The sequence below is a fragment of the Delphinapterus leucas genome, chromosome 1 (genome assembly GCF_059928025.1).
Source record: "Delphinapterus leucas isolate spDelLeu-1000000601 "Yukka" chromosome 1, BTC_Dleu_Yukka2, whole genome shotgun sequence".
Classification (NCBI taxonomy): Eukaryota; Metazoa; Chordata; class Mammalia; order Artiodactyla; family Monodontidae; genus Delphinapterus; species Delphinapterus leucas.
The window spans coordinates 21,959,882-21,984,878 of NC_143129.1; the positions used below are offsets into that span (position 1 = coordinate 21,959,882).

The following is a 24,997-nucleotide window of genomic DNA, read 5'->3' on the forward strand; positions in this document are numbered from 1 at the left end:
AAAAGTCATAACTAGAGTATTCTGAGAATATGGTGGCAGTGACACTGTGGTTTTTGAATCCACATAATAACATGTAGGATAACCCAAAACGCTTGGACAACAATAACTAGCCAGAGAGATGACAGCATTCAGAAAACAACAGAAATAAAAGGCAAAAAAATAAAATCACTTCAGAAATGAAACTGAACTAGGACACAAGAGTAAATAAATATGATGAAGAAGTAAAAGATAACATAATGAAGAATGGAAAATGCAAAGGATAAAAACGTTAAAAATAAAAAAAGATTTGAGAGAAAGTGATAGCTACTGAAGATAGGCAAGGAGATCCAATATATGTATAATAGAAAATTTTGAAACAAAACCAAAGCAATGAAACAAAATAAATATGAAAAATTATAATTGGAGAAAATCTTGAAATTTATTTTAAAAGTAATAAAACTACCACTGAAAGAGCCTACTTCATCCTTAGGAAAAACACATAGAATGACCAACATTAGCATAGAGTCTAGTCAAACCCTTGGGTTTTAAAGAAAAGAAAAACATATACTGAGCATCTGGGCAACACCAAGTCACTTATATGTGAGATAAAAATCAGACTGTATCACACACTGAAAACAACATTTTACATAGACAATGGACTAATATATTTGAAACAGTTAAGGAAAGAAAATATGAGCCATGGGTTGTATATCTGCCCAAAGTGACCTTTAAATATACAGGGTCTGGACAAACCATTAACAATATGCAGGGACTCAGGGAATATTGTTCCCATGAGACCTGCCGGAGGAATCAACCAGAGAATAAACCTCAGACAACAGAAAGAGCAGAGATGCACTGACTTCAGATAAGATAGGGATCATTAAAAACATATTTATTCATAGAATTAAAACTAAATGAACTGAATTAAAACTACAACTAGAACTGAAACTAAGGAGACTGTATAGTATTGAATGGCTATATGATTCAGACTGTAATACTACAGTGTAGTATTGAATAGCTATATGCTTCAGACTATATGTATGCTACACACATACGTATAGTACAACTACCTAAAAATGGAAAGAAATGAAAGCTATATAGGAAAAATAGAATAAATTTGCTGACCATCCTGTAGGTATTAGCAGAGAAATAACTTCAAAACAAATGTGTGGGAGAGGAATGAGAAGGGCAAAGAGGTTCCTAGCTTATTTCAATCCTGCTCAGAGCAGAGAACCAACTGCAAATAGCCCCCCACCCTCAAAAGGGGAAGGGGACAAAGGCTGTTACATAAAAGTATTAAAATAAAGATAATTATTACAAAAAATAAGCCCTCCTAAAAATCAAACGGTATACTAGAGTGAGAGTGAGAGAAAAGGGAATGGAAAAATAGGGAGAGAAAGATATGTCTGCTTATCTTAAAAATAGAAAAAAAAAAGCCAATGGAAGGGTTAACCATAAACAAAAGAAAACAAAGCAATAGCTACCTATATGACGGGGGGAGGGGAACAAGTGGTGAGGACTGAATAGAAGTTGGACTTCTTTGACAGTAACTTCTTGAGGAGATTTGATTGTGGAACCTGTAACTATTTTTATATTATTATAAAACAAAAAAAATTTTAAAAAGCAGTCTCTGAAAACTAAAATGAAACTAATGAACCTAACTATGGATTAGTATATCTATACTTAGAAACTATTTCAAGTGACTTTAAAACACAGGAATTTGTGCATTCCTAGTGAAATATAGACAAAGTACAAAAAGACTAGAAAAAGGGAAAAACTTAAACTATTTTCAGTAATTATTTTATCAGTGGTCATGATGGTATGGTGATTCTGAAAATACTGTGTATGTATGGCGGGATCAATAAAATGAACAATTATTATGCTGTCACCAGAGGTAATATTTTTTATGTTGAAAAAAGATAGATTAAAGCCAATGATGGAAAATACAAAAACAATGAAGTCTTGAATTTGAACTGGAACTATCAGTATGAGCTAATTTGTTAAAAGAAAAAAAGTTTAAGTATTTCACTAAAAAGGCCTCGAAATAATGACACCCCTAAAACGCGGATTGTGGGTTCTAAAATTATTTCCCAGTAAACGCATCAGCACTTCTTAAAGAAATGGCTGATTCTTGGTCTAGGTCAGGAAAGGTCCAAGGTAGCCTTGGAAATATAAACATACCAGAAAGCAAGGAAGAAAGCAAAGTCTCGTAGCAAGGAAACAGACTCAGGAACCCATTTAAATAGTCTCCCATTGCCCAAAGATGGGACAATTTTAACATCAGTTAGGATGATAACAAATGGACTGAAACACATGGGATCTGTTTAAATCAATGAGTTAAAAAAAAATAGAACAAAATTTCACCAGTCACCTCCAGAAAGTGTAAGGAATCAATTAATTTTGAAAACTGATGGCTAAAGGAAAAGGAGCAAGTATTTATCTTGCTTTACCTACATGATCTGTAGCTCAGAGTAATCAAGTATTGGAAGGGGCTAAGTTTGAAACAGAAGTAATCCAATTAATGAACCAAAGTGAGAGGACAGAATTAACATATCACCGTTCCGTGACCCTTAGTGAATGAATTGGGGTAACCATCTTTATGGCTAATAAATCACAGAAAGAGATGTGGAAGGGAGAGAAGTCTAGGCCACCACCTCTGGAACAGTTTTGCCAAAACAAGACAACAAAACTGAACCTGAATCAAATCAATTCTCTAGCTCGAAATACCCACTGCAGAAAACTCAAGGGACAGAGGAATAGGTTAAATGACACCGCGTGGATAAAATCAGCAACATTCCTCAGATGTGGGAAACTTTATAGGACAAACAATCTGACATATTTTTCTTCTTGTTTTTTTTGTTTTTTGCCACACCACATGGTGTGCGGTATCTTAGTTTCCTGACCAGGAATCGAACCTGCTAATCTAACTTCTTCAAACAAAAAATTTCAAGGGAAAAACAAAGGGGGAGGAGGGCCTATAAATCAGTGGGAACTTGAGATATATATATGTCAACCAATTTTAACAGATAGATCTCATTTGGATCCCAATTTAAATAACGTATAAGACAAAAGATTATGAAATAATTGGAGACATCTGAGTATCAGCTGTAATTAAACACACATATACATATACATTCATATATATTAAAGAATTATTGCTTTTTTAATAGATGTGATAATGGTATGGTGGTTTTTTTTTTTCCTTAAGAGACTGTTATTTTTTAGAGAAACATACTGATATATTTCAATCCAAATGAGATATATATGAAACAAGGTTGGCCACATGTAATTACCTAAGACAGTTTTGACAGCTGCAGTTTTGAGCTTATAGTTTTCTCTGTATTTCTGGTTATGATGACATTTTCCATAATAAAATATTGTTAAAAACTGCTTTTACCATCCTGACATTGCAAGTGAAAAGGCATCTTTTCAACTCTTAAGGCTGCCAGTATGAAGCCATTATAGGTTTTTTCATATTTTAGTGAGACTCTCCATAATTTTAAAGTGATCAAATCTGAAATTAAATGAAGTTATCCATGAAGTCCATGTCATCTAGTCTGTATACATCCTTGGACTATAACCTGATATAAAAAGATTACAGAAATCCCTATCTGAGGTTTATTGTCCTTAGAAAGGATAATGCATAGTTTTTATTCCATCTTTCTAATTAGTAATTTAAGCATATGCTCAGCATTTAATTCTAAATGTTTGCCTTTTCCCCAAGCTCGAAGACAGCTGTCCAAGATTTGAATGCCAGAAAACATTTAAATATCAACATCTGTTGAATTATGTTAATTTAGTGTAATATAATTGGGCATGAGTTGGAATTGATCAGAAGTATATGAAACAAACAAAAGATAAATTCCCAACAATATCTTAGTACACAAACAAGTCACTATGGGGTGATGAAAAAATATTTCTAAAGAGAAAGGGCAAGGAAAAATACTGATTATGAAGAAATGGATTCTTTTAAATACATAGCTCTAACTGTATGGGACATTATTTTGTGATATTTGAACTTATTTTTAAATTGGCTCAGAAGTGAAAGATAATTAAAATTAGCTAAAACAAGTGATAGTTAATAGCTTAATATTTGAATATATTTATAAATTATTAAGTGAAACATTAAAACATTCTAATTACTTATGTACTCATTAAATTTTTTAGATTGCAGGTGATTCCTGTTATGTTATAAACAGTTACATACCTCAAAATTTAAGAGCTGATGTAACTTCTGTGCTATAGACATAAAAGAGTATTTTAAACTGAAAGTGTTTTCCATGTGGCAGATGGATTTATTAGGTTTATTCTGGGGACTGGAAGGTACAAATTATCAAGTAGTGGCCTTGTTTATTGTATTGCTGATTTAAAATATTAATTTTTATATCAATTCTTTTACTAATAAGTTAGGGATGCTTGTTGTTTTGGGAAGTATTCTGGCGCATATACACATTGCATGAACAGGTCCCTGAATGCCCCTGTAATGAAATTCTAATGCAGGCAGCAGTAGCAATACAAGCTGTTGTGATGTGGCCCTGCAGGTGTGCTGTCACCATTTCCTAGGGGAACCATCTCTGGGAGTTAAAGGTTAGTTCCGTGTCCATGCCCATTTAATCACAGGACCAATTTGGGGAGTGCCAACTGTGAAACAGACTCCAGTCTGTAAGGAAGTGGACTTCAGAAGACAAATTTATTTCAGCTATAGGTCATTGGAACAGTTTTCATATGCTAACTATTCTTTATTATTAGTGACCATGGCCAAATTCAACTGCTGTTCCAGAGGTGAGAGGCTGTGCATACTTTTAGTCATTTGAAAATACCTAGTTCATCTATCAGATTTCAAGAAAAAGGGGAAACAGTAATGAATGTTTCACCACGGAGTACTTGATTGCTTTTTTACTTACTACACATTGGACATATTATATATTTCAAATGGCAAATCCCCCTTTTTTCTTTTCTGTGTGGGTTATTCACATTAAACTGAAAAGCAATCTCTCAAAATTCTAACTGGCTGATAATTACTTTTATTTAGTGTGATCACAATTTAAAATAACTCTCTATAATCATTAGTTTAAAATTTTGGCAAGGAAGCTTAGAATTTCAGGATGCCAAAAGGACAGGAGGCAGAATTGACTTTCTGAGAACAGTGCCTTTTTAAAATACAATAATTTGGTTATATAGAGTACAACAGATTAATTAAATTCCTTGGAAAGTACTTATGTTGCATATGTGGTATGTTTCCAATTATTCTACTCTAAATACATCTATACCTAGAAGCTATTCAAATTTTTAAAAAATTATAACACATGTGCAATTAAATGTATTCCAGTTAAATAAATATGGAATGCATACATTCTAATTAAAGGGAATGTGTGAATACTTCCTAATTGTTCATTCACACATACAGAAGAATGAATTAAAATAATCTAAAAGATACTTTTCTATCTGGAGGATTGAGTAAATGTTTTTAGAACAATAAAATTTAATGCTAATTTTAGATTTGGAAAAAGAAAAATAATAAAGGACTAGAAATTTTATCTCGAAAATTAGTATTTTAAAAGCAGTTTCAAGCCATCATTTTGGAATATAAAGTATGCAGAATATAAAATGCTGAGTGATATAACTTGCTTTAAAATATGGTGTTGAATCATTAGTTGTTTTTTTTTTTTTTTTTTTTTTGCGGTATGCGGGCCTCTCACTGTTGTGGCCTCTCCCATTGCGGAGCACAGGCTCCGGACGCGCAGGCTCAGCGGCCATGGCTCACGGGCGCAGCCGCTCCACGGCATGTGGGATCTTCCCGGACGGGGGCACGAACCTGTGTCCCCTGCATCGGCAGGCGGACTCTCAACCACTGCGCCACCAGGGAAACCCCGAATAATTAGTCTTAATATGACAAAAGGGAATTTGTTTTAAATTAAATCTTTACTAATGTAGGATAAGTAAGTCTCATTTTAAATAATTAAAATAAAGCATGACTTACTTTTGCTGATGCACTTAATTTTGTTGATACATTTCTGTGAAAAGCAACACTAGCCAAATACAGTCCATGTCATTAACCAGTACTCTAATGAACAGTTATCCCAATTTATTAACAGCTGCTCAAAAATGTAGTAATTAATAGTTTCATTTATTTTTGGCAAACTCGCAAAATGACAAATAGTTTTGTATCTGTTGCAAATTAGGTCTCCTTCCCAAATAACGGATGACACTATGGGGAAGACTGAGCAAACTGAATCCTTGAACATCTTTGGATCTTTAGAAGATCAAATAAAGAACAGCTGTAATTCTATTTGTTACATCTGCAACAAAATACAGTGACTTGTATCGTCACGTGAAAACAAATATGCTCTGTATTAATGTAAATAGGAATGTTCTTTCTAACCTGACGGAAGAAGGTTGACATGAATGTGTGTGTGTGTGTGTGTGTGTGTGTGTGAATGTGATGGGATTTGTTTTGTTTCTCTGATTAAATCTATTGCCATTTTTTTCATTTTAGAAGATTCTTTTTACTACTAATCAGGCAAGAAAGTGACAGCAAAGGAAAAAAAAGTTTATTTTTCCCTCCTTATTATTTATTAATTGATCACACAAGAAATTAGAGCACACAGCATCCAGGGATTTTCAAGTCATTTGACACTAGTAGATGAAAAATGTAGTGCTTGTAAGAACTAAGTAAAAGTGAATTAATGTATGTTTCTGAAAGATATTTTAAAATAGTAAGTCAAATTTAATAATATCAGCAATAAAATGTTTTTACTCGATTGCAAATTACATATCAGAGTGCCAGATAATTTAGCCTTGGTGCTTCACAAGAGTAAATGTAAATGGCAAAAATCATGTAAGTAAGGAAGCACGGCAAATTAAAAAAAAAAAAGAAGATGCCAGATCTGACATGATCTACTATCAGTCTTTTTGTATGGATTCTTAGAACGATAAAGACTAATCATTAACATAAAAATGTGTTTAAAAAAGCAGGATCTTTTCAAGAACAGTACATCACTCAGTGTCAGGTACTGCTTCATGCATGTTTTACTTACTTTCAATTGGGAAGGCTATATTGAACTTTCTGGTACTAATCAAAGGTTATGATATGAGAAACAATGTAAAATTATTTAATTGTAATTTTAAATGAGGTGAAGGGAGAGAAAAAGATTTTTCTAATTTTGAGAAGTATAAAATCTGAATATTGAAATAAAAACTAAAGGGTTTGAATAGCAAGTCTGGAATTTAAGAGAAAGATACAGGTTAAAGAATAACTCTAGATGTCACTAGTATTTCTATAAAACACTTAGGTGCATCGTCTCAATGTTTAGCTGAGTGTGTGTGTGTGTGTGTGTGTGTGTGTGTGTGTATGTATGTATGTTCCACTTTGGCTAATAATCTATTGCATGCAACGATCACTCAAAAACCGTGCCTGTTAATTATTAAATATTGACAGTGACAGGTAATACGTAGTGGTTTTTTTTTTTTTTTTTTTTTGCGGTACGCGGGCCTCTCACTGCTGTGGCCTCTCCCATTGCGGAGCACAGGCTCCGGACGCGCAAGCCTCAGCGGCCGTGGCTCACGGGCCCAGCCGCTCCGCGGCACATGGGATCCTCCCAGACCGGGGCACGAACCCGTGTCCCCTGCATCGGCAGGCGGACTCTCAACCACTGCGCCACCAGGGAAGCCCCGTAGTGGTTTTTAAAAATAAAAAAATGTACATGCTTTCATGCATTTATACATTGAAAGACCTTTGTGTTTTCCTGAGTTTATTTATGCTTTCAAAGGTTTAAAGGTATGTAAAAATGAGAGAATGGCATGAACAAACTCTAGACATGCATTACATATTAGGGGAGAGATAGTACACAGTAAAACTAAGATGAAACTTCATAATAGGAAAATGGATAGAGAACACTGAAGAAATGGAAGAATGATTGGAAAATAAAACCCTGCAGACTAATCAGAAAGAATTATCAGATGGGAATAACCAATAAGATTATAAACAACACAGGAATGTAAGACAGGAAACATGTAACTTCAAGCACCACCGCAATGTAAAATCTTGGGAGAACACATCAAATGAATATGTGAGGCTAGTGTCTTGATGAAAAATGTTCCCACCACTCAATATCTGACACACCTAGTCTATGATATGGACTCTCCCCACAGAGGATAAAAATGAAGCAACAAACCAAAAGAAAGATGTATAAGACCAGCATCACTAGAACCAGTCAGATCAAATTATACCTTGGTTAATAATCAGTATTTGTTTAAATTCGTTTACATTATACCTATCATTTTTTTACCTTGTTTTTTAAGGCTTTCTTTTTTACCTTTTTGAATCAGTCAAAAGTTTGATTATAGGGCCCATGAAGTATCAGATCATGAAAGTACGAGAATGTTAATTATGTTCAGAATAAGCATATGAGCAAATACAGTGCATGAACACGTCAGGATAATTATCTGCCTGCGATGGAATGGCACGGGACGACGAGCACCGCTGACGGCGAGCGAAGCTTCGCAGGAGATGTCTGCAGAATGAGAAGCACGGGAGGAAATCCAAAGGGACGACGCCCTTTCAGGAGGCGGAAGCATAGGAAACCTTGAAAGACAAAGTCTCTTACTGATGGGAACTTCCTGAGGGAGTTGACTGAAATTATTGAAGTGGGTTATGTGTTGAAAGGAGAACTTCAGGTTGTTACCTCCTTGGTACTGTTAGACATAAATCAGTCTAAGAGTCGGAAAAGAGACAATTCTCCTGCACCCGTCGTTGATTTAAAGAGCCTAGATGAACATTAAAGTAGATGTGGCAAAAAAGGAGAAATGCCATAAATCGGACACCCAGGAAACTGTCAAACTGCACGACAGTCAGTGGCATCGGTAAATACGTCCCTAAAACCCTTCTATGAAGATCTTGAAAATGCCGCCAGGGAGCCGAGGGTAAGAAGTACTACATTCAAGAGGTTAAAGCCATAACTGCAGTGCCCTTTATTCATTCAGAGCTTCAGTGAGGAATGCCCACCTTAAGACTGTGCTGTAGTCATGCACTTCAAAATCTCAGCTTTGAGTCATTAACAGCAGACCACTTGTACACTTATCTTTTCTTACCTGCCTGGTATATTTGGGGAGTAAATGGTCCTAAAATTGACTGATTCAATGAATTACAGTTCTCTTCTCTAACCTTTATATTTTTCTACAAGTTGAAAAAGGGAAGTGCAGTCACTCATCCAAAAGGGGTAGGGAAAGTCAAGCCAATATTAAAAATACTAAGGAAGAAAAATGGCTTCAAGGGAGGAACACAGAAAAATGCACACAAATGAAGATGAAGAATTTTCATCCTGCACTCAACGTTGTAACGAAATTTAAGCTTGAGTCTTTCCTTGTGTTTATTTCACCTTTACAGGTTGCCTCATGCCTAACACAACTGATACCCTCAGAGAGACAAGAAAATACACCACATCCACCAAACAGGACAAAGAGTATGTAGAAAAGGAATGTTCAAAGAAACAAGGTGAGCTCTTGGAAATGCGATGTAGTAGAGAATTTTTTAAATCCACAAAACATTTGGGACGGAACCATTAATAAAACTGCCCAGGGATCTTTGAGGACAACAATATAGAGAAGTTAAAAAAAAAAACTGGAGGATCATTTGAGGGTGCTCCAACATCCAAATAATAGGAGAACAGAGGAAATGGCAACCACTGGAAATTACTGGAGAAATGTCTTCAAAATTCTGAGGCAAAATGGTTTCCAAAGTAGAATTCAATTCCCAGCTAAATCAATCAATGTGAGACTAGAATAAAGACATTTTGAGAGATGCAGAGTCTCACAAATGTAACCACACCTGTTCTCTTTCTCAGAAAGCTCAGGAAAAATAATGGCATGGGATCCAGGGAAAAGGAAATTCCACATAGGAGAGAGATGAGGAAACCCCCAGGATGAGAAGTGAAGAGAGGTCCTAGGACAGCAGAGGTGCAGCTGGTCCAGACAGCAAACAGTCCAGAATAGACCTGAAAAATGGAGGGCTCCAAGAAGGATGCCACCAGGACAGAGAATTGAGGGGAGTTACACTTCTGTGTAGAGGTGTCTGATGAACTGGGCTAGGCGCATAGAAAACAAAGCAAATGAAAAACAAGACAATTATCTCTACAACAACAACACAAAAGTTATACATCTATACCTAATATCTACATATATGATCATAGTAATACACACAATAAATATTTACTTGCTCTGAATATTATGATATAACCATTAGGAAGAAAGAGGGGAAGAAAAGCAGTTATGGGGTGTGTGTGTGTGTGTGTGTGTGTGTGTGGCACACAGCAGGAAGTCAATAGGTAATACTAAACTAAAAGCTTCAAGAAATAGTAATATAAGCATGTAATTTAGGTCAATACTGGAAGAAATACCTAAGAGTTGAAAGTGGATTTTTTTGGAGTGTGAAATTAGAGAATGAGGAAAAACAAGGCTGGGGTCTGCTGTACTTTGTTAGGTCTTATAGAATGATTTGACATTCTAAATTATGTACAAGAAAAATAGGACAAAAAATAAAACTTAACAAGTGCTTAGGAAGCACACAGATGGAAATAACAATACCAGACTTTTCCTAACAGCTGCCGTAAGAACTCTTACATTTTAAGTGCTTTACAGGCATGAACTCATACATTCCTTATAACAATGTTCTTAGATAAGTACAACTATTTTCTTTATTTCACAGATAAGTAAACTGAGGGATAGAGAGGTTACGTATTTCGCTCAGGGTCACCCAGCTAGTAAGTGGTGAAACTGGGATCAGAAGTCAGGCACTCTAACCGCAGAGGCTGGACACAGAGACCAAGATAAGGACTCAGTCAGTGCACTCTACTGCCACAGAATCAATGTCATGTTCGTCTGACAAATATTTTATGCAGCAAATATTTCCTATGTATCAGGCATCGTTTTTGGTACTGGGGATACACCAGTGAGTAAAGCAAAGATTTTGCCCTCATGAAGCTTAAAGGTAATAGAGAGTAAGGGGTAATGGAGACAAGAAGGAAGACACAAAAAGCAGAGCTGGTGGAGAGTGGGCCTTTCTTACATTGAGCACAGACTTCAGACACGAGTGGGGTTGATATGTTGGAGAAACGGGAAAGAAACCACTGTACCTGGAGTAGGTGAATAACACAGTTCAAGTGGGAGAAGATGAGGTCAAGGAGGAAACAAAGAAGGGCAGGGTCAGAATACATATGGCCTTGTTGGCCAAGATAAAGACTTGGCTTTTACTTGGAATGAAGTAGAAAGCCACTTAAGAGTTTACTTAAAAAAAAAAAAATCTATATCTATACCTATATCTTTATTGAGGTGTAGTTGGCATAAGCAAAATGCACCGTTTTTTTTTTTTTGGTTGCACCACGTGGCATGTGAGATCTTAGTTCCCCGACCAGGGATTGAACCCATGCCCCCTGCCGTGGAAGCTCGGAGTCCTAACCACTGGACGGCCAGGGAATTCCCTCACCACTTTTAAAGTGTACAATTTCATAAGTTTTCACATATGTATACACGTGTGAAACCATCAACATAATCAAGATAATGCAGATACCCATCACCCCAACAGTTTCTTAATGCCTCTTTGTAATCTTTCCCTCTAGTACCTCCCTGGCCCTCATCCCATGCCAATGCAACAGCTGATCTGCTTCCGGTCACTATAAATTACTTTGCTGTATGGTATGAAGTATAGATGAGTTAAATTTTTTTTTGCAAATGGATATTCAGTTGTTCCACTACCATTTGTTGAAAATACTATTTTTTTCCCACTGAGGTACCTTTGTACTTTGTCAAAAGTCAATTCTCTGTATATATGTGGGTATATTTCTTTCATCTGTTTTTCTATCTTTGCACCAATACCACACTTTCCTGATTACTACAGCTTTGAAATTAGGTCCTGAAATCAGGTAGTGTTAAAGTTTGGCTATTTAAGTCCTTTGCATTTTCATATGAATTTTAGCATTTATTTGTCAATTTCTACAAAATAGTCTCATGGGATTTTTGTTTGGATTGTACTGAATCTGGAGCTAAATTTTGGGAGAACTGACATCTTAAGAATATTGAGTCTCCTGATCCATGAACAAGGTATATCTCTCCAGTTACACAGATCTTTAATTTCTCTCAGCAACATTTTCATACACCAAAAAATATGGTGAAATGCTTAGGGATAAATCTGATAAAATATGTGTAAGACCTATACAATGAAAAAAACACCGCTGAGAAAAATTGAAAAAGACTTAAATATTTGGTTCTTAATTATGTATTGTGTTGTTATTTCTTGCTTTATATTGTTATCGTCCTGTACTTCTTTTAGTTAATACTTATTATGCTAATCAAATTCTTTTGACTTGTTTGTTCTAACATTTCTGCTTCTGTTGGAGTCTGTAATCCAATATATATATATTTTTAAAAGTAAATTATTTATTTATTTATTTATTTATTTATGGCCATGTTGGGTCTTCGTTGCTGCACACAGGCTTTCTCTAGTTGCGGCGAGCAGGGGCTACTCTTCGTCGCGGTGCACAGGCTTCTCACTGCGGTGGCTTCTCTTGTTGTGGAGGACGGGCTCTAGGCATGTGGGCTTCAGTAGTTGTGGCACATGGGTAGTCGCTCCGCGGCATGTGGGATCTTCCCGGACCAGGGATTGAACCCGTGTCCCCTGCGTTGGTAGGTGGATTCTTAACCACTACACCACCATGGAAGTCCTATATGTATTGATATATATATATTTTTTGAAAAGGCTGTTCTCCTCAAATGCCTTATTATCTGATTCTACCAGGCAATGCTATGGGGAAAGGCCAGTCTTCTCTGTCTGCCCAAAGCAGTTCAGCAATTGGAGGTGAATGAACCTGACTTAAGAGTATAGAGGCCTGGCCACCAGAAAACCACAATCATCACACCCCTCTCTATAAAATAACTCCTCTGTCAGAAAAACACTCCCTTTCCTCACTCTCAGGAAAAGGTGAACTGTAATCCTCCAGCTCTGTGGTTTGTAGGGGGCAGGTGAAGACCAGATAATTTGTCATCCAGTCCCATCAAGCTTTCCCAGCTCCTCACAAATACAGCACTGCGAGCTGCCCTGACTTTATCCTTAAAAACACTTGGACCAGAGATCTGAGTCTTTCTGTAAGGGGCAGATGTCATTTGTCCCAAGGCCATGGCCAGTGACAAGCTAGTATAGAAAAGAACTCCAAAGGTTCTCCTCACATCTCATTCTCCCTTACCCAGGCTGAATTGCCTCTTGCTTCAGGTCAAAGCACACAAGCACACCTGTGTGCCCCCATCTCACAAGCACAAGTTCAAAATAGCACACCCCTTCCCTTAATACTGGGGACTTCTTGTAGTTTTCTGCTTATTTTCTCTTTCTAAATTCCTCCTGGGTTGACCCTGGAGGAGAGAAGCCGTCTTCTTATAGTTTAGAATCAGTAATCTTATAGTTCAGAATCTTGACCACAACAGCAACTGAGACCAAATTTCTAATATACAACTTTCAAGTAGTACAGTTTTCTTAATTGCCATCTAACTGCAACTCACAAGTTTAGATATTATCACTATGATTTTTTTGGACACGAGTTATTTTAAAATGTATTTTTAACTCCAAACTTTAAAAAAATTATTTTTGTCAATGATTTCTCTTAATCACATTCAAATTAAAGGATATGATCTTTTTGATACATATTCATTAAAATTTGTTGATAGTAGCTTTGGCCTAGTAAGTGGTCAATTTTTGTAAATATTACATGTGTCTTTGAGAAGAATGTGTTTCTGTTAATAGTTTGGGTGAAAAGGTTTATATAATATCATTAAGTTTGTTAATTTTCTGTTATGCAAATTTTATGATGGCTTAAACTATCAATAATATGAATGCTGTATTGAAGTGGGAGCACCATGATAGTGGGTTAGTGAGTTTCTCCATTCACTGCTATTAATATTTGCTTTATATATTTTTCTGAGTCTATTTTAATGAATGTACACAATAATAAAATTATTAACTTTTTGGTAAGTTGAATCTTTTATCATTAAATTATGTGTTTCTTAAGCTTGTTAAGGCTTTTGTTCTTAAGTCAGTTTGTCTGGTATGAGAGTCTCTCTTATAGTATATCTGGTATATGCTGTTCCATCCTTTAGTTTTCCACCTTTCTTTGTCACATTATTTCAGGTATGTCTCTTATAAAGAACATATAGTTAGATTTTAAAAGAAAAACTAAATCTGCTTAGTTTTGCTTTGAACTGACAAATTTAATCCATAAATATTTATTGTAATTACTGATACATGGACTTGACGCAATCATCTAACTTATTTTTTTCTGTGTTCCATTTTGTCTATGCCTTTTTCCCCCCTTTATTGACTTTCTAAATGGATTTTTTGAGGTAATTTATTCCATTCAACCCCACGCCCGCCAACTGGCTTGGAATTTACATACTCTATTTCTTTTGACTTAGTAGTTATTTTTGATATTTTACCATGAATACTTAATACAGTCTTATCAAGTATCAATCTCTTAACTGACCAATGAAGTAAACACCCCAAACAATTCAAGGACCTTAGATTGGACTTGAACTGTAATCAACACTGCCAAATTTAACATGCTGTTATTTTCCACTATCTTAGATTGTCTTTTGAAAAGTCCCATGAATTACACATTATAACTGTCAACTTATATAAACAATAGTTGTTTAAACTTACTGAAATCTTTAACAGCTTATTGGCTTAGTATTCATTTTTTCATCTTAGACTTTCCTGGGGAGATCCTTTTCTTGAAATACATCCTTAGAAAGTCTTCTAGCAAAGGTCTGTTGGTAGTAAACTTCCTTAGTTTTTGAAAATCTTAAACTGTTTTTACTTCATCTTCATATATGAAAGATGTTTTTCTAGGCACATAGTTCTATGCTGACAATGTATTTTCACCCAGTACTCTGAAGACTTGTCCACTGTTTTCTGGTTTCACCGTCAGTACTCAGAAATCTGATGATGTACCGCTGTCATTCCTTTGTAGTAATTCATCCTTTATTTCTGGATTCTTTTAAGATCTTCTCTTTGTTTTTGGTGTACTACTAGGTATGGATTTCTTTCTATTTATTCTAGTTGGTATTCACTGTGCTTTCTGTACCTGTATCTATAGATTTATAACTTTCACCCATTTAGGGAATCCTTAGCCAACATCTCTTCAGCATCATGTTTTTTTCAGCCTTTCTATACCCTCCATCAAAGCCTCTGAGCTTAAATATATCTTAGATCTTTCCTGGGTCTCTTAACCACTCTTTCATTTTTCCATCTCCTTGTATTTTTATGCTGCATTCTGGCCTACTTCTTTAGCTGTACCTCCATTTCACAATCACGCTTCTCATTTTTAACAATTATATGCTTTTGATTCAATTCTGCTTGAACAATTCTAATAGCGATCTGTTGCCTGCTTATTTTATTTCTATAAACGTGCCATTTGTAATTATTTATAACCTGTACAAAATTTATATAATCCATACTTTATAATTTCAGGATCTGACATCCTTAGGGGTAGCTATATTAGTTTTATGTTGACTATCACTGACGGTCAACTTATTATGTTTGACAATTTTTGATTGTCTAAATTAGACATGCTATATAGGATTTATGTTAGCTTCTGCAGATGCCTAATGGGTTCTCAGTTGGGGTTAGTCTGTACAACATGGTACTTGGAAGCTACATTGCTTGCTTGGGAGTGTTAAACACAGTGGCCAGCACACTAACTACGGGAGGCCAGGAGATGCAAAGGCAGATGCCGAGGTCGGTTATCTTGTTAAAAACTGAGCAAGTGTAAATCACAGGGCAGTAGTTCTGATCAATATTCTGATAGCCATTTTCACCTAAGTAAAAATGAGGTCTTCAGAAACACCACATGCAAAATTTGGAAATACGCTGTCTAAAAAAATAAACTGGGGCAAATTTTATTTATTAAAGAAAAAATATAACATTGACTCAGCAATATAAAATGAGTAAGAACACAGAAGCACTTTTAAAAAAGAGTATATTTTCTATATACTTATTTATATTTTATTAGAGATAAATATACATGTTGCTCTCTCATAAAGCCTAAGTACCATTTAAGTTTTGGGGAAAAGATTAATTCTCTTTTTCAAAATTAAAAAATAAACTAATTATTCTAAATCTTGATCTAAAATTCATTAGTTATGGGTGGCAGAGATTTTCTTTTCTTCTAAAAATGCACTCTTATATAGAGAATGGACTTGAGGACACAGGGAGGGGGAAGGGTAAGCTGGGACGAAGTGAGAGAGTGGCACGGACATATATCCACTACCAAATGTAAAATAGAGGGCTAGTGGGAAGCAGCCGCATAGCACAAGGGAGATCAGCTCAGTGCTTTGTGTCCACTTAGAGGGGTGGGATAGGGATGGTGGGAGGGAGACACAAGAGGGAGGGGATATGGGGATGTATGTATAGCTGATTCACTTTGTTATACAGCAGAAACTAACATACCATTGTAAAGCAATTATACTCCAATAAAGATGTTAAAAAAAAAAAGGTACTCTTTGTTTTTCATCAGCTTAAAAAAGTACAAATAGAACGGTATCTTTCTATTCATTACTAGTAATTCTGAAATAGATTCTAATAAACAATACATAAAATATTTTAAGCTGGCACTTCAGAGCCAAAGGCATCCCAACTATAACTCACCATATTCGTATTGGTATGGAAAAAAAAAAATCACATGATTTAATGATCAGAGTTAAAAGTGATTTTAAATTGCTTACCTGCTGGCTGTTTTCACAGAACAGTTTTTCTTGTGTCCTCTTTCAGCTCGGTTATCTCTCAGAAGCTGATGCTGTCCAAAGTGTTAAAACAAAGTTGTAGAAACAAAAATATTTCCATTATATTATTTTGTAAGTAGAAAAGTATTCTTCTCATTCAGAGGGACACTATTTGTTCACTTGCATTACTTTTTTTTCTTTTTGTTTTTTTTACTGGTTTTTCTTAAAACGAAGACAACTACTTTTGCTAGAGATGCCACTGACACACTTATAAAAATGTTGCTAAGAGTTGCCAGTGCTTGCCTGACAGCTTACACTGCTCTTATAGTCACTTAATATACAGCCTAGAGCTGGAGGTCTAGGACTCACTTCTAATTCTGGTTCTCTGGAGTGGTCCTGGTAAAAGTAATGCAACCTCTCTTACCAATGCTTCTACCAGTGCATTCAGCTACGAATATTTCAAGGCTTTGTCACCTACGATGACATAAAAGATCTAATCTTACTTTCTCTGTATTTACTGGCCTAACATGTAAAGAAACATTTAAAACATTCTTTTTCAAAGAAATTATTGGCTTGGAAATATATAATTAGAAAAAAAATACAGATTTGACTGCCTCCTCAAAATGCCTCACCATACACTTCCCTTCACACTTGCTTTAGCCTAACTAATTGGAAAGAAAAAAACCCAAGTAGTCAATACTTTTTGCTGTGTGTACTCTCAAACTGTAGCTTATCTTATTTATGCAGAAATGTGATTATATGCAAGACTGGGCTAATAAGAAGTTGTACAGCATATTAGAAATTAACCTTAATAAAAATAGAAATCTTAGGAGTAATAGTGCAGGAAAGATCTGGGTTCGAATCCCAGCTATACCAGTAACTAACAAGTCACTAGGTTTTAAAAACAGGTCTACCATTTATAAGCTGTGTAACGTCTCTAAGTCTCAGTTTCCACCTGGAAAATTGAGATAACAATAATATCTACCTGTAAGGGTGCTGTGAGTGTTAAATAAGATAAATCATGTCAAAGGCTTAGCACTATGACCAGAGTATAAAAAGTGCTGAGTAAATGGTTCAAATGCTACAATTATAATTAATGAGCCTGGTTGTCGGTGGTTATTGTCTGACCAATATCAGTCACTTCTAATGACATAACTGCTTTGAACTATTTAATGACATCATTTAGAGTCAATTACTAGCCATATTTGGCCATCCTTGAGAAGGAAAATAACTTAATTAGATCACAAAGAACATTATTTCAGGAATGTCTTAACTAAATAAGACTACTTTATATTTCTCTTAAATATCTGCTTCTTTCCATCCCCACCACCAACATCCCAGTCCAGGCCATCATTTTCCCTCACCTACAACAGCCTCTCCAAAGGCCTCCCTGCCTCCAGCCTCACTCCCATTTAATCCATTCTCCACACTGCAGCCAATAATTCTAAAACTAGATCTGATTACATTATTCTCTTCAGATAAACCCCCAAATCTTGTACAAGGCTCTCATGGCCCTTCATAATTTGATTATATTTCTAAACTCATAATTTATTATGCTTCCTCCTACCCCCCAACCTAAGCTCCTTATTTCTTTTCTTTTTTTTTTTTTTTTTTTGTGGTACACGGGCCCCTCACTGTTGTGGCCTCTCCTGTTGCGGAGCACAGGCTCCGGACGCGCAGGCTCAGCGGCCATGGCTCATGGGCCTAGCCTCTCCGCGGCACGTGGGATCTTCCCGGACCGGGGCACGAACCCGTGTCCCCTGCATCGGCAGGCGGACTCTCAACCACCGCGCCACCAGGGAAGCCCTAAGCTCCTTATTTCTAAATGGTAAATCCCAGCCATTCTGAACTTTTCAGTTTGGAGCGTGTACCATATTCTTGCTCACCTTGGCCCTTTGATTTAGTTATTCAATCTGCCTGCATCTCCAAGGTCCAGCACAGTGCCTGGAACATTTTTAGTGTTCAATAAATATTTGTTGAATGAATGAGTGAATGAATGAATGAGATAAAGAAATAGGGAATGAGATATAGTATCTGATATGTAGATGAAGCCATACCTAATTATTACTACTTATAGAAAATAGCAACAATTTATCTTTAAGTCCATTAATCTGAAAGTGTTTCAATGTAGAAACACTTCGTACCATGAAAGCTAATTTGCTTCTGAAAAAAAAATTAATTACTTTGGCATTTCTAATTCTAGTGCCTTTGTAAAGAAACATATACAAACCAACATTTGTGACACAGATAGCTAGAGGTGACATGATAAAATCTCTACCTCCACCTTCAAATAATAGTAGTAGTTAACTAACTTTTCTAATTGTTAGATAAGACGGATACGTGAACACTATTCCTGATATTTGTGTTAAAACAGTTTAAACAAAGAACTCAAAAAATCCCAAACATATGTTCTTAAATAAGAAAAGAATTCTACAGTTTAGTTTTTTAAAAATGCAACTATAATAACCAAAATAAATATTAGGCTATACCTACTAGGTCTGCTTAGTTCTCAGGGAGGCCACCATCTGGATGAACTAAAATGAGATAGCAACTTCTGTTAACTCTAAGGTTAGAGCTCCTTCTATTAGATTCACATGAGAATTTCTTTTCTTCCTCAAATTTATAGTTTTGATGGGCTTTGTATATAAAAAGAGACAAATATTGGAATTATTTAATATAATGCATCTATATTAAAAAGTCATCACAAAATTATCTCATTTTATCATTAAAATTATAAGTCTGGGTGTATCTTTGCAAATTTAAAATCAAGCTCAGAGAGAAAAATACAGACTCAGATCTCTGGGTCATGAATTTAACAGGTTAATATGGGAACCTAGATCTTTTAAGGGGCGAAAATGAAAAAGTTAATCCAGAGTGTTATTTGAATAGAAAACATACATTTGTATTTGAAAGTTTCCCAACACGTGTCTGCTCTGCCCCAACGAACAAAAAAAAGGGTGGCAGGGGGTAGGAGGAGCATCAGATCAGGAATTCATGATAAAAGACACAAGAGTCCTGGAGCTCTGCTCTGATAAGCAAGAGTAGCTCATCAGGTTTTGAAAGATTCTTCACTTCTCTTACTGCTAACTTTTCCTGTTTCCTTGGACTCCTATCAGTGTCACAAGTGAGGTCAGTTTTCAGGGCTCTGACTCAACACCATCAACTCCGATTAATAACAGAACTTCTGAATATGGTGCGAAGTGCTTCTTACCTTCTGACTCTCAGATTGCTGGACTTAGGCCAAACGGAGAGACAATTCCCTTATTAGTGAGTGACCTGCAGATGTATATTAAAAAATGACTCACATAAGAATGACATGAACATTCATAAACGCAAAACCTAGTACAATGTGAGGTTTACAAAAGGTACGCAATTTTAAAATCTGCTGAATGAAACCAGGAAGAGAAATGTTCCAAGTGGATCATGGTTGCTCCTGTGACAGAAAGGGAGCTGAGAATTTCTGTGGCTATTCATGCTACTTTTAAAAGATTATTTTGTGCGTGTCACGTTCCTAGCACAAGAGGAAAAAGCAAAGAGCAGAATTCTTATTCCACGGCAATCCTTTCTTTACCACCTGATGTTCAGAAGGCATTCAAGCTCAAGACTGTTTCTGATTAGCTGCCACTTTTCAGGTAACTCCTCAAATGTCTACAAAAGAATTTCAAGTCTCTCCACACTTGGCCTTTCACAGGGTCCTCACCTTAAAAGGAGAACTAAGTAATCTCTAAACAATGACCTGTGGCTCCTTAAGATACTAGTAAACTCAGTCAAAAATGTCACATCATTAGATATTCAAGGAGGAAAATCCTCAGAATTAAAAAAGACACACACACAAAATGAGGCTTCCTGCAGCTGCTTCTGTCTCCTTACTTCTACTACTGAGCCACCTTTCACTTTTTTCTTTTGTGGCCTCTGTGGTGCCCTCTCTGTGGTTTTCTCAAACATTTACCAACATCCTGTAGTTACTGCTTTCCTGCCCCAGATTTTACCCACCTCAGAGGAAAAGCTATGTTGTCTATATAAATACCTCTTTTTGTAGAAATAAAGAGTACCTGAGAGATAACGGCTGATGGACAACAGTGATTTACTGAATGTGTGATAAAGAAACGCTGAGTATGCATGATGTAAATGGAAATGGGACTTTGCACTAAAGAACAGAAAGGGGAATCATAAGGTGGGGAAAGCAGTGAGGGGTGGGATTTCAAAAGTGGGGTTAATATTATCATTTCTTTATGTTGGTAAGTTGGTATGGGAAAAATAAAAGGTGTTCATGCATGCTAATAGTCATTCATTCAACAATATATTGAAGGATTTTATACTTTTTCATGGTCTTGCATTTTATCTTGCATTTTATTTAGGTCCTACCTTGGACCTGGGTTTAGCCAATAGTTTACTGTGCTAAAGTTAGGTCTAAGTTGAATAAGAAAATTTTATCCCTCAAAACATGAGTAGTTTGCATGTGTATTTGTATACACACGTATATGTGCAACTGCTACTCATTATTCATGGATTCTGTACTTGCAAATTCACCTATTTGCTAAAATTTATTTGTAACACCAAAATCAATACTTCTGGTGCTTTAGCAGTCATTGGCAGACATGCACAGAGTGACAGAAATTTGAGTCCCCTGTAGCGCATGTTCTCAGCCGAGGTCTGACAAGGTGATGTCTGTCTTCTTGTTTCAGCTTTCATACTATAAACAAGTGTCTTTTTCGAGGTCCGTTCAGTGCTATGTTTTTTTGCATTTTTTTCTTGTTCTTATCTTCATTGTTTAAAGTAGCCTCCTAGTATCGTGCTGAACTGCTGTCTAGTGTTCCCCAGTGCACGAAGGTTGTGATGGGCTTTATAGAGAAAATATGTGCATTAGACAAGCTCCCTTCAGGAATTAGTTATAGTGCTGCTGGCCATGAGTTCAGTGTTAATGAATCAATAATATGTATTAAATGAGGTGTCTTTAAACAGAAACACACATCAAATAAGGATATGTATTGATTAGTTAATGAAAATGTTGTGACCAGAGATTCTCAGGAACCTAACCTTGTATTTTTCCTGGGAGCGATTTTTCAGTATTTGCTACGTTCATCAGTATTCTTATCAACCTCACAGAACATAGCTACTACAAACAACAAGAATCAACTGTGTTCATTAACTAATAACCTATCTAGTCAAGATAAAAATCTGAAATGGTATATCAGAGTTTAAGCCAAAGGGTGAATCAAAAATTTGTCTAAAATATTTAAAAATTAAACAAAAAGAAGATCGGTCACCTTTCTTCTCTGTATGTTCTTAGCTATTTGTTAATTTTTAATTACAGAAAAAAAGTCTGGCTGGAAGCAGCCAGTTACAGTATAAAGCACAGATTTATAACATTACTTTAGTATTTCTCAAACTCTAGAAGGTGGAAAATGATCTTTACAAAATCGTATTTGGGGATAAACTATATCCTGATGCGACTTACTACTAGAAGCAGAGTCTTACTGTAATCATTTTACACAGAGGGTGGGAACCATTTGGGAAAGCAGAAAGTCTAAGTTTTACATTCTGAACACACACACTGCGGATGCAACGTAGCCTAGTTAATTTCCAAAACTTTAGAAATAACGGTATATATTCTATTATTGTGAGAAATACATTTAAAGGTGCAAATTGCTCTCATGGAAAAAGGCCAAGTTTACCAAAAATCATTAAACTGAATTCACATATTTTTCTTTAATTAGATTCATGTGTGTTAAGAAATATAGTAAAGCTTATAATGAAGTATTTGGCACTTTGCTGTTATAAGGAAAGGGAACTATGGTATGTGCAACCAGCTCTGGACCTGCTGCCCAGCTTAAGAGATAAGACATCACCAATACATGAAATAATGTTACCAATTACCATTACTAAGCACAATCTCCTCTTTACCGACCTACCTACCTACCCCTCAGAAGAAATGATCCCTGTGAATTTGAGGCTTTTCATTCGCATATATTTAAAGGTATTTCTTACATATCATACTATTGACCCACTTAAAAAATAACTCTTAGAATCCATAATGAAAAAAAAAGGCTTAACAAGGATGCAAAGCCCAAAACATATATGCTTTACAACTTATCAAAATTTTAAGCCCTAAATTACCTTATCACGCTGCAGAGAGAGAACTAACACATTCAACGAAGAAGATAGACTACTTATTTTATATGTAAAGTTAACCAAAATGAATGTCAAGTTCTTGCTAAGTCAACTCATCACTGTGCTGCCATGAAACTAATAAAAAATTAAAAAAAAAACTCACTTAGAAATATAACATACGCTTGTAAGAAAACATTATCACCTTCTAAACTTCAAAAATAAAAATATTCTCTTGCTGGCTGATCTTGTTTAATACAAAGCAATTTTTTCAAGCATATGTACTATTTTGGTACCTTAACTTTGCGAAAAACATATGTGAGCGGTGAAGTCCTACAAACTAGTGATGTATCAGCACCGGCACAATGAACTCCTTTTAAAATAACCTGGGACTTTATCCTTTCTCATAAAACTGATCTACTACCTTGAAGGGAGATAGTTAAATATTTGAAAGACTGAGTAACTTCCTTTTGGATTAGAATGTTCCTTACCTGGCCATGCTCTGTCCTAGCCCCAGGGCTAAACCAATGGCTGCAGAGGAAAGAGAAAAGGAGTTAGCAGGAAACTCACTAAAAGCACATGCTCTCACGTGATCAGTCTGCAAGTGCTGTAAGAAATGTATATGCCACCAGCAACAGAGCCTTAAAATATGTTGTATTTTAATGGATATTTCATGTAATCCTAGACTTACACCAATTTTGACAGAAATGTAAAAGTGCTCATACTCAGTTAGAATTACAAACTCAGTTAGAATTACATTTCCATTTAATTATGTTAACATAAACTGCTGGGACTGTATTCATTTTATGAATCGATTCTGGTTATAAAATCTACAAATGCTATCACTCACCACAACTTAATTACAGCACCATTACAACAAATGATGACCTTTTGATTGTTGGAGTTTTAAAAAACATTAAAAATACAAGAATATTATATCCTCTGGCTGTGTCCCGAGCAACAATCACACAAGGCCCTTGATGTGAATTCTAAAGCATCAGCTGAAGGTCTCTTGATCCCATTCCTTCCATGGGATTCTGGATTCTGGCTGAGAGCAAATTCAACAACAACACTGGAGACATATAAGTCATGGCACAGTTGAAACGTTCCGTTCTTGCACTGTGCCTCACCCTGCCTGGCCCACCCCATACTGTTCCAGCTGCAACTCGGGCTTCTAATAGTCTATCTGGTGATACCTTTTCAACAGGAGTTATCATTAGCTGTGTGCCCAGTCATCTGGCCAGTATTCTGCTTAAAAACTAACCGTAAACATCGAGGAAATCGAGAGAGACATTGTGGGAAATAAGCCAGTAAAAGCCCACAATCATAGGGAACGATACTAATGTTATTATTAATGCTATCTATCTTTTCATGAATATTAATGCTATCTAGTTTTTCATCATATTGAGTACAGGTATGTGCCAAGCACTGTTTAGACACATGACATGTATGTATTATTTCCCATCCTCACAAAAACCTTACAAGGTTATTCTCATGTTCCAGCTGCAGGAATGACTGAGGCTCAGATGTTAGGTTATTTGCCCAAGGTGCTCAGCGCACCATACCACAAAGGACAAAGGGCTCACGTGGAAAGGGCACATTTCCTGGTTCCCTCCAACACTTCTATGTATTCTCCTTTGTGGTACTAGAACCTGGGAATAAACAGCCTCTATATTAATATGCTCTTATTTTGTCTATGCTCTTCCCGGAACATTTCTCAAGCTCATAGACAGTAATGCTCTTTGGCAGGTCAGATTCCATTTTTGCTGTGGGAATGGACACTTACAGCTATTTGTAAATGACATGTGGATTAATCACCAACTAGCAACTATTTACTGCATTTCCCCGACAACCTGACTGATAAATTTCCCCTCTGCTATGGATTGTACCCTTTTTCTTTAAAGAAAACTATTTTTTAGAAAATCAAATGCATACACACAGTTAAAACAAAACAAATAAACAAAAAGTGTTTGTTTCATCTATCCTGACCCCTAAGCCTCTGGTCAGAGAAACCACTGTCAACTCTTTCTGCCTTTTCTTTTGGTATTTAATGATGTATTTCTACAGAATATGGTTATACTGATATTTTGTGATTGATTTTAGCCATTAATAATTGACTTCCTATTATTGTAAATTTAGCTCTTTTATAACTCTC

General features: G+C 35.9%; 1 protein-coding gene across 8 annotated transcripts in view; it reads right to left on the reverse strand.

Moving 5' to 3' along the window:
* GPATCH2 (G-patch domain containing 2) overlaps positions 1–24,997 on the reverse strand; it is a 187,991-nt gene that overhangs the window by 51,225 nt on the left and 111,769 nt on the right. For 7 of the 8 annotated variants that reach the window (XR_016392013.1, XR_002645345.3, XR_016392015.1 and 4 more), the window contains exons 7-8: positions 23,334–23,373; positions 16,738–16,808 (exon numbers count right to left, since the gene is read on the reverse strand). The exons of the other annotated variant lie outside the window; for it this stretch is intronic. Coding sequence is in view for 3 of the 7 variants with exons in the window: in XM_089906860.1 (XP_089762986.1) it covers positions 16,738–16,808; positions 23,334–23,373 (111 nt within the window). In the remaining 4 variants the exon portion in view is untranslated. The remainder of the gene's footprint in view (positions 1–16,737; positions 16,809–23,333; positions 23,374–24,997) is intronic. 8 annotated transcript variants of the gene reach the window in all.